Genomic DNA, 10,149 nt, shown 5'->3' with positions numbered 1-10,149 from the left:
TAGATGCTTCTCAAAATCAAAGTCAGCCTACCCCGTTTGAATTGAAGGGGCTCTCTTTGAAAATGAGGTGTGGTATCTGCAACCAGTGTTACACCAGGTTCATCCGCCCACGCAGCCTCAGCCTCAGCAGCAGCAGTCAAAGGTGGAATAAAACTGTAGGAATTCTAAAATTTTAAAAATAAATAAATTAATAAAATATCACCAGCAGCAGTCAAATATAAACTGTGTGGTCCGTTCCAGATCCTTAATCATCCTAAGAGATTAATGTTAATATTGGTACTAAAAAAAATCAACTTTTGGTACATATCGAAAAATAATTATTTTGTCTAAAATTTAAACATGGTTATCCCTCCTTCATTGTTTAAAATTTTATAAATAGAGAAGAACAAAAGGTTTGAAATCGAATTCAATGCTTAATACTATTAATTATAACCAAGACGGTGTTCTTTGTTAATATACTTCAAATTTATTTGGCTTTTTTTTTAATTTTATTTCGATACATGTACTTTCTCTCTCTCGATTATAAACTCGGAAATTAAATTTACTGCAACACAATTATTTTAAATTAGGATAAAATAATATCTAGTTCTTTAATTTGACAACTTTTGAATTTAGTAAAGACGTTTTGTCTATATTAATCCCTGAACATATCAACTTGCAACTTCTCTCGATTTTATCTCTAAACTTGTGTTGTCGTACGGCGGCAATGTCGTTTTTGACATGTGATGACAACCAGAATGTTGAAGTTGTCCCTGTTTTTCAAAATATATATATATATATAACCACAATGAGAATACATTTCAAGAATGAAAAAGAAGGTTCAAATTATCACAGTGCCAATACAGTCTCCCTTTTCCTGCTAGTAATGTGCATGCAAAGACACATCAACGCTTAAGAGGAAGATTTTAAACAATCTGCGTCAAAGTTGTTCCAACTATCTAAAAAATAACAATTTAGAAGACCAATTCAAGACAATTGAAAGAGAAATTATTCAAATTTATTGATCCTCATCAATGATGATCCATTAAAGAGAACTATTTCTGGTAACAACAATAAAAAACAAAGGATATTAGAGATCTCTATAAGCATAGCTTATTCTTCTTGGGGGAAAAAAAGTGTGAAAGGAAGGGCTTATTAGAAAGTAAAACAAGTGTCCTTAGAGTCTTGAGGGGAGTCCTCCCGCCACTATTAGAGTTTCCCCTGTAATATAAGAAGCATCATCAGATGCCAAGAACGCAGCTGCAGCAGCCATGTCTTCTGGGGTACCAAGCCTACGAAGTAAGGTCCTTTCCTCTGCAATCTTCCTCTGCAATATCCCAACTCATTTTCAATTCGTTACAAGACATGGGGCAGCACTTCAGCAAAGAGTAACCGAAACTAAAAGCGACACCATTTACTTACCACGGCCTCGTCTTTTGTGATAAATGCTGCAAAGTTTGTTGGAACAGAACCGGGGGCAACAGCATTTACACGAATATCAGGGGCCATCTCAGTTGCAAGTGCCTAAAACATGTTTATGTGATGTTTAGAAGACAAAAAAGACCTCAAGATTGTAGAATTCTTGATAAAAGCAATCATTAACAATAACCGAATACATCTCTAACACCAACCTTGGTCAATCCAAGAAGGGCTGTCTTGGTTACGCCATACATAAACATTGCGGGCTGCGGATGATAGGCAGCAATTGAGGAAATAAAAACAATAGACGAACCCTTTTGCAGGTGAGGAGCTGCCTCCTGCAATAGATAAATAAAAGAAAGGTAAGTCCTGCTCCCCCCCCCCTCACACCATTGTCAAGGTTTAGCAAATACAGATTCTGGAAATGTGACCAAGTAATATGCTATGGCAAGATATGAATAGCCCGCTGCCTACTTTAAGACCGGAAATACAGCCAGATGATGCAACACCAATAATATGATCACTTTGAGTCGTGAATCATATACACTACCCTAGACCATTGTATCTTCTTTGAGCATAATCCTTTGCCCAATTGATTTACCTGCAGAAGTAGTACAGTTGCTTTGACGTTTATTTCCCATAGCTTGTCAAGGACAGATTCTTGGGTTAGAAGCACGGGATCCACAGACGGATTTGCAGCAGCATTTGATACAATCACATCTATTTTCCCATATTTCTGAAAGAAAACCAGCACATAGTATAGTAACATCAAACAATAAGAAGAAGATACTGATATAAAAATGTTCCTGCTAGATAAATAGCTCGCAATTGTCTTTCATCGCATTTCCAAGACGGGATAATTACTAAGAACGGAAAAGACGGGATAAATATACTAACATCAAGAGTCTTTTGAATAATATCTTTCCTATGTTGTGCATTTGAGACATGACAAACCACTCCAACCACTTCAAGTCCTTTGTTTTTAAGCTTATCAACTGCTTCGTCCACATTTTTCTGCAAGCACAACCAAAGCGTGAACATCCATGATCTGTCCTTTTATTTAGGACGAATAATAAAATACAAAATTTTAGCATTTTGACTAGTTTGGAGAAAAACAGAATTCGATGTTCAATGTGAAAATCTTAAGGTTGCAATAGAAATCTCCTATTTCAGAATTCCGTAGACGGACAAACTGATCTGGGTAAATAGTTAACCTTAAAAAACCAACAAATCATCAATCATAAAATTGAATATTTATTGAAAGACCTAGAACATGAGTTGAAACCTATTATTTCTTAGAAGGGAAAAAGGTCAAATATTAAACGTTGTAGCTTGGGAGTTGGGAGGATTTGGGGGGGGACCTGTTTGCGAGAAGAGATAACAACGGAGCCTCCTTCCAAGCCGAGACGCTCGGCGATGGCGAAGCCGATGCCTTGAGTGGATGCAGTGACGATTGCAACTTTGCCTTCAAATCTCCGTCCAATCTTCGTCGACATTTTCAAGACGACTGAGTTGATCTCTACTTTCCGTTCGCACTTATACCAAAGCTCTATTTATACTACTAGTATTTATTATTAGATACAATTTTTGTAATCAAAGACATCTTATTATTAAAAATTTCAAATAAATAATTATTTAAAGAAATATGAAATTTCATAAATTATTTGAAAGAATAATTCTTAATTCGTTCACATAGAAGATTTCGCGACCTGTAAATAGTGTGTTAAATCGTTGCACTTTACAATACACGAGATACACTCGAATTTTTCAGATAAGTTAATAAAATAATTAGATAAAATGACCTTGCGTATTTCGAAGTACGAGGTAGTCTGAGAACTAAAATATCGCGAGATACTCGCGGCCTGCAACGTGTGAGGATCTTTCAAATTGAAATTAATAATAAATAAATATAATAATAATTAATAATATTGAATATAATAAATAAATATAGTAATTAAAATATATATTTTATAAATAATAATTATAATATATTTTGTAAATGTTGAAATAATGAAAAATTATATGTATAATATATTAAATATAATTAATAATTAATAATATTATAAGTATAATATATTTTGAAATTTATAAATAAAATATTGTATTAATTTTTTGAAAACAACAATCTCGCGCCTTGTAAACCGCTAGGTACTAAGGGAAAAGTATATATTTTGAAATTTATTTTAATTTTTAATTATAAACGCGTAGTGTTGCAATATATCTTTAAGGTGAGTATAATATCATCATATATGATACATTTTAAGCGGGGTAAAAATGACATTGAAAATGGTTATAAATCATAGTTTTGTGAAAGAAGAAAAAAATGGTTTTTTAGACATATTGAAGTTATATTTCTCGCTTGTAAATAGGAGTGATTTCAGAATTTATATGCTTAGAGGTATAATATTGCAACTTACATTTGTGTTGAAGCTAATTTGGCCACATACGAGATATTTTAATGGAGGTAAAAATAATGTTGGAAGATGTTGGAATGTATGATTTGGTGCATGAAGAAATCAAAATAAATTGAAAACTAAGTAATATTTTTGTTAATTTAAAAAGAAATAATATAAAAAACTCATTTAATTGATACGTGGGCTTGAGTGATTGAGACATTTGTTCTTCGTATGTCTGATATTCCTACATATAGACATAGTTTCGGTTGTCCGGTTCTTTCTTGATGTTCAACCAAATTCTCATCACAAAAAATCCGGGTTGATTGTGGACGACCAATTTTTTTTTGTCATAGTGCATAATCTGGCCGTATTATAGGTTCATCACCAGCTTCATCCGGATCTCATTCATTTCAAATGGGAGAGAAATCATATTCATAAACCTTGAATATAGTTTCAAGTAAGTAAACTCGATCAACGAATCACATGTAGGGTATCCAAATAGAAGAAGCAACAATAATGGTATGTGTACATGGGTATTTGAAAGTTTGGAGAATCCACACTCGCATGTTTTTTCTTGTAAATTAACCACGTATGTTTTGTGTTGTATATCTTCCAATAGCCTTGAAAATTCTGATACACGGAATAATGGCATTTCGCGAGAGAAGCATATGACATTCATCGCGTTGGAATGCTGTTGGAATGTTTACAATTTTCTGAGGAGGTCTGCATGGATTTGGTGGCCATCTTCCATCCAGTAAACTGCTTTCCTTCCCAAGGTTGTGAAAATGGTTGTCAATCGATAATATGTCGCTTGGCAACGGATGTGATAGACAAATGTCACATTGCATTTAGTGATGAATTTATTGCCTCAACCAAGTTCGTTGTCATATGACTATACCGTTTACCCGATCAAATGATTAGAGCCATTTTTACACTAGGTCCTCAAACTCACGTACATGTTGTTTGTGATCTATCAATAAAAATGAAACAATTAATTTGAAATAACTTTTGTAAATATATAGTAAACTGAAAAGGGTGAAAGACGTAACCAGTCGAAGCACCATTAGTCGCTCATATTCACTTTGGAACTTCTTCAAATAGTTTGCGACAATATGTCGTAAATAGTACCAATGATAAATATTGGGGGTTGACAAGACAGACTCATACGCTGGAGTGCATATTTGATACCAACGCCTGTATAATAAGACAAATTCAATCATCTCTATCCTACATCACATGTGATAAAATATTTTTTTAAGTTCACAAGGAAGAATTCCCAAGAGTCGATATATTCCTTTTCGACAATTGCGAAGGCGATGAGAATAATTTTTCTGTTGCCATATTGTGTAACCGTCAATAACATTATTTGAGTATATCAGCCATATAACTAAGTGTCGTCGATTTGAACCATCGTCTTGCAGTGTTGGAATGCATTAATGCATTGCGGAAAAGTCCAAAAGAGTCATATAATTGGAAGATACCTTGTACTACACAATCATTTTCGTACACCGAGATTGTTTCCAATTTCACAACTGTTCCCGGAATGTGTTTCTGCATCAGCTTAAACCATGGTCGCAATTCATTGTATGATTCCTCCCATTGTCCGAACAATTTTTGTTTGACCAGATACCTTGCATACCATGTTTTGTGGTAGTCAATTGTGTACTCGTATAACGATGTATCTAAATCAATACATGTCGTAATCGTAACACATGGATTTGCTTTGAACAGCGAAGTGAAGGCTTTAGAAAACACGTGCACATCCAAGTTACGATGATCTTGATTCAGGATGTTGGCAGTGCATGTATGTGGTTGGACATATTTTGTGAGTTTCCAAAGGTTGTTCATTGTAACAACCCGAATATTTACAAAATAATATTTAATTAAATTGGAGGTTAATTGTGAAAATTTGCAAAAATTTAGGGACTAAATTGAAAGATTTTAAAACTTGGAGCTTGTTTTAGAGTTAAAGAAAATTCAGGGACTAAGCCCTGAATTTACCCAAAAAAGTTAGGTAAGTTTGGGGTTATATGTTATATACGTGTGGTTTCTGTTTCAAAACAGAAAACCACACCTCAATTGCTCCCAAATTCCCTTCCCCCTACGCCGGTTTCCGACTTAGATCCAGACGTCGTCCGAATTCCGATTGTCGTTTTGAAACCACCGTTGTGTTCATCATCGAGCGAGGAACAAATCCTTCAATTTAATTAAAGCGAAACGCTGCTAAACTTCGAGAATTTACAGTCAAAGTCTCGACGTTTTTGTTAGCTCTATCGCCGGGAAAATCTTAAATTCACCGCCAATCGTTGCTCCGTTTACGACACCTCCTGCACCATCGTGTTCCTTGTGTCGTTGCGAGTCCGTCGGTGTCAACCTTGTTCGCCGTCGACGACGGCGCGTGAGGAGGTGGAGCAGTCAAAGATTCGGCCGAGTTGAAATTCGAGCTCTCCGCTGTTCAAAAATTTGAACCGATCGTTGTAAGTATCTCAAAATCGCTCAAAATAATTTTTGGAAATTTTTCCTTAATTTTTAGACCCCCGGAGAAGGCCTCACGTGCCACACGCGCCGCCGTAGGGAGAGTGAGAAGCTGGAAAACCGGTTTGACCCGACCCAACCCGACCGACCCGACCCGACCGACCCGATCCGACCTGACCCGACCGTTGACCCGACCCGATCGTTGACCGTTGACCGTGACCGTTGACCTCCTTTGACCAAAACTTAAAATGGCTTTACCCGACCATTAAACGACCGTTAATCGTTTTCGAGTATACCTATTCTGATAGTTTTCGACGTTCAGAATCCGTTTCGTCAAATTCGAACCCGAAGGTCTCCAAATCGACGGTCAAAGTCGTTGAATTTGACTTTGACCAAGAATTTAAATTTTTGAAAAGACATACTTTATGTTTTTCGACGTCCTGATTCCGATTCCGCAATCCTTTTGGCCAAATTCAAACCCGAAATCCTCCAAATTGATAGTCAAATCCTGAAAATGCTTATATACTTAAGAATTTAGCTTTGAATAATTAAGTGAGATTTGGGGCTGATAAATTATTATTGTTTGAAGGTACAAGAGACTCTCCGGATCGTTCGACAGCTCGACCCAGCTCTTCTAGATCAATTAAACCACGTGTGCCAGTATTCACCCGTAAGACCCGTAAATTTTATGATTTTAGAGATTTATTTATGTTACCCATAAGTAATATAGTGTTATTATAAAATAGGTTCGAAAACTGTAGCAGAGCGTGGTGAAACCAGCAATCAGTAGATTTACTATTTGAACCTATTATCGAGGTGTGTTCCCTAATTATTACTGAACTGTTTTATTGGTTTTAATACGAGGTACACTGAGTTCTTTGGTTATTGTTTTATTGATGCACTAATTTAATGTAATGATTTATGGAATTTGTGTCACGGTACAATTGAACTTTTGGATTGAATTACAATAGTATAGCTCTGATCAAGCTAATAAACAGAATGAGCCTAATGTGACTCTTGGGGCCCCAAGATACATTAGGTTGGCTTCCCTTGCTGTGTGCTTAGGGTAAGCTATATGGAATTGGACTTACGGGCCTAAGGATACAAGCTCTAAAGCTTATCCTTAGGTTGGCTTTCTTTTTGTTGTGTGCTTAAAGTAAGCTATATGGAAAATAGTTTTAGGAACTACTGATGGTGTACAAGAAAAGGGTTTAAACTATGATTTTCAAAAGTTAAACTCTTTTATGAATTTATGAGATTTACTGGACTATGATTTGTTTAATGTACCTATTGTGATTTTAAGGTAATATTAGGACACACTGAGCCTAGCTCACCTTTCGAAAATGTTTTTTTTCCTTTCAGATACTGTTGGTTAGATATCTCGGTTCGAGCACTTGGAGGATCAACATATCTCTTGAAGTATATCTGATTGTAATGTTTTATCTTGCAAGTTGACTTTATTTTGGTGACATGGACCTTATTTTAAAGTATTGTATTTTATGATGATGACACTTTTGCTATTACTGTTTGGTTTATCATGATTTTGATTTTGAAGACATGTTTTAAATTAATTTATTACTTATTGGTATTATATTTACAAGTTGGGTTTTGATAGTATAAATTATTTCATGATATTTATAATGTGATTTTACATTGATTGAATAACGGTTTCAGAAAATGTTTTTAAGAATTATGTATGTGATCCACTAGACTTAGTCGAAACGCATAGGCCGGGTCTAGGGGGTTACATTTATTGGTATCAGAGCTTTTGGTTTTTAACCCTCGGACTGTGTATGAGTCCACATTGAAAATATGATTTTGAAATATTTTGCAAAACAAGTTACAAAGGCCATGTCACAAAGTTATTAAGATTTTAACTGTGTTCGAGACTCCAAGTGCTTGTCTAACCCTAAGTTTTATCTACTGTAGTAAACTCAAGATCCACAAAAAAATGAGTGCTAGACGTGGTCGTCGAACTAGCCGTGGACGAGGTCGTGTGGCTAGATTTGCAGACCCGATTGATGAGATACGAGTAGATCCCCCACCTCCGATAGGTGATCCTGCTCCTACGACCCCAACGAATCTGCCTCCTACCGCTGGTATTGGCATGACTACATCGATCATAAGAGCGACCGATATTGAGTCAGAGTCTACCAGAGTTGCTTTGGATGAGAATTTTGGTAGATAATTTCTGCAGTGTATACAGGAAGCAGTCAGAGCTACTAGTGTTGTATCAGAGGTTCCTATTTCGCAGACTTTGATTGCCAATGGAGTTAGAACTTTTGAGGGACAGATTGGTGGAGCTCCTACTGAAGCTGAGGATTGGCTCCAGGATACAGAGACGCATGGATCAGTTGGGTTTAGACTCAACTAAGAGATATCAGGGTGTTGTGGCGATGTTAGACGGCAATGCCTACACTTGGTGGGAGTCAGTGACCAGTAGTGTTCTTACCGATCGTTTGACCTGGAATTTCTTTAAGGATCGCTTTCAGAGTCGTTTTCTGGGAGAGCGCTACTTAGCTCAGAGACGTCAGCAGTTTCAAGACCTGGTTCAGGGAGACATGACTGTTTCTGAGTATGAGATCGAGTTCTTGAAGTTGCTGAAGTATGGATTCAGTATGGTACCTACTGAGAGAGATCAATGTCGTAAATTTGCCCTTGGACTCAGATACGAGCTGCGTAGGCAAGTTATAACCCATCAGGATGAGATATTTGACGTGCTGGTGGGCAGAGCCAAAGATGCTGAAGAGGTGGAGATTTTAGCTTCTGGTAGAGAGCGTGTTAAACATGAACGATCTAAGAAATTTTCAGGCCCGATGGAGTCATCAGCACAGTCCGGGAAAAGGACTCGTACTTCAGTCCCTCAGAGAAGCAATACACGTTTCAGGCCTGCAGCATCCTTACCGTTAGTTGGCAGTCGAGGCGGTTCCTCGTCATATTATCATGGGTTCCTCTGTGAGTTTTGTGGTAAACAACACACAGGAGAGTGTCGTAAGAAGATGGGTATTTGCTATCAGTGTGGATCTAGTGGTCATTTTCAGAGGGATTGTCCTCAGCTAGCTTCGTTTGAGCATACCGCTACCCAGACTCCTGTGCGTTCTCAGACTATAGTACAAACCCCAATTAGAGATCGTAGTCAAGGAAAGACTCGAGGATCAGCATCTTGGACAGACAATAGAGCACGACCTCAGCAAAATAGAGGGCCAATAGTTTCTGAGGCTAGACAACCAACTTTGGTTTATGCCACTAGACGTCGGGATGACAGAGATGAGCCTGAGGTTATTGCAGGTACATTTACTATATATTCCATTCCATACTTTGCATTACTGGACAATGGCTCCACTCACTCCTATGTATCGAGCTCGGTATCTCGAAACTTTCAGATTCCGATCGAGAACACTGAAAATAATGTTACGGTTACGAGTCCAGTAGGACAGGCGATATTAGTGAATAAAGTATTTTGGCGTTGTCCTCTGGAGGTTAAGGGAGAAAGTTTTCTCGGTGATCTTATGGAGCTTCCTTTAGAGGAGTTTGATCTAATTCTTGGGATGGATTGGTTGACTAAACACAAGGTAAATCTGGATTGCGAGTACAAGAGAGCTACTCTGAAAACTTCTGATGGTCGGACTGTTGTATTAATTGGTGAACGTCGCGGCTATCTCTCAAATATAGTTTCAGCGATGGAAATTGATCGTATGATCCGGAAGGGATATGAGACTTTCATTGCTTGTATTTTGAACACCAAATGTGCATTGTCCACGATCGAGGAGATTCGTACAGTTATCGAGTTTCCTGATGTTTTTCCGGAGGAGTTGCCTGGTTTACTTCCTGATAGAGAGGTAGAGTTCGAGATAGAGACTTATCCGGGATCTGCACCTAT

General features: G+C 37.2%; 1 protein-coding gene across 1 annotated transcript; it reads right to left on the bottom strand.

Moving 5' to 3' along the window:
* Positions 1-965: 965 nt before the first annotated feature.
* Positions 966-2,943, bottom strand: LOC120131488 (short-chain dehydrogenase/reductase SDRA-like). The gene is made up of 6 exons (XM_039148474.1): positions 2,760-2,943; positions 2,296-2,412; positions 2,000-2,134; positions 1,611-1,736; positions 1,402-1,503; positions 966-1,306 (listed from the first exon to the last, which is right to left on the bottom strand). Exons 1-6 carry the CDS (start codon positions 2,892-2,894, stop codon positions 1,157-1,159), a joined length of 765 nt encoding a protein of 254 aa, XP_039004405.1. The 5' UTR covers positions 2,895-2,943; the 3' UTR covers positions 966-1,156.
* Positions 2,944-10,149: the final 7,206 nt, after the last annotated feature.

The sequence above is a fragment of the Hibiscus syriacus genome, unplaced genomic scaffold (genome assembly GCF_006381635.1).
Source record: "Hibiscus syriacus cultivar Baekdansim isolate YM2019G1 unplaced genomic scaffold, ASM638163v2 tig00110556_pilon, whole genome shotgun sequence".
Lineage (NCBI taxonomy): Eukaryota > Viridiplantae > Streptophyta > Magnoliopsida > Malvales > Malvaceae > Hibiscus > Hibiscus syriacus.
The sequence above is the reverse complement of the archived record's forward strand: the minus strand, read 5'-3'. Positions and strand labels throughout refer to the sequence as shown.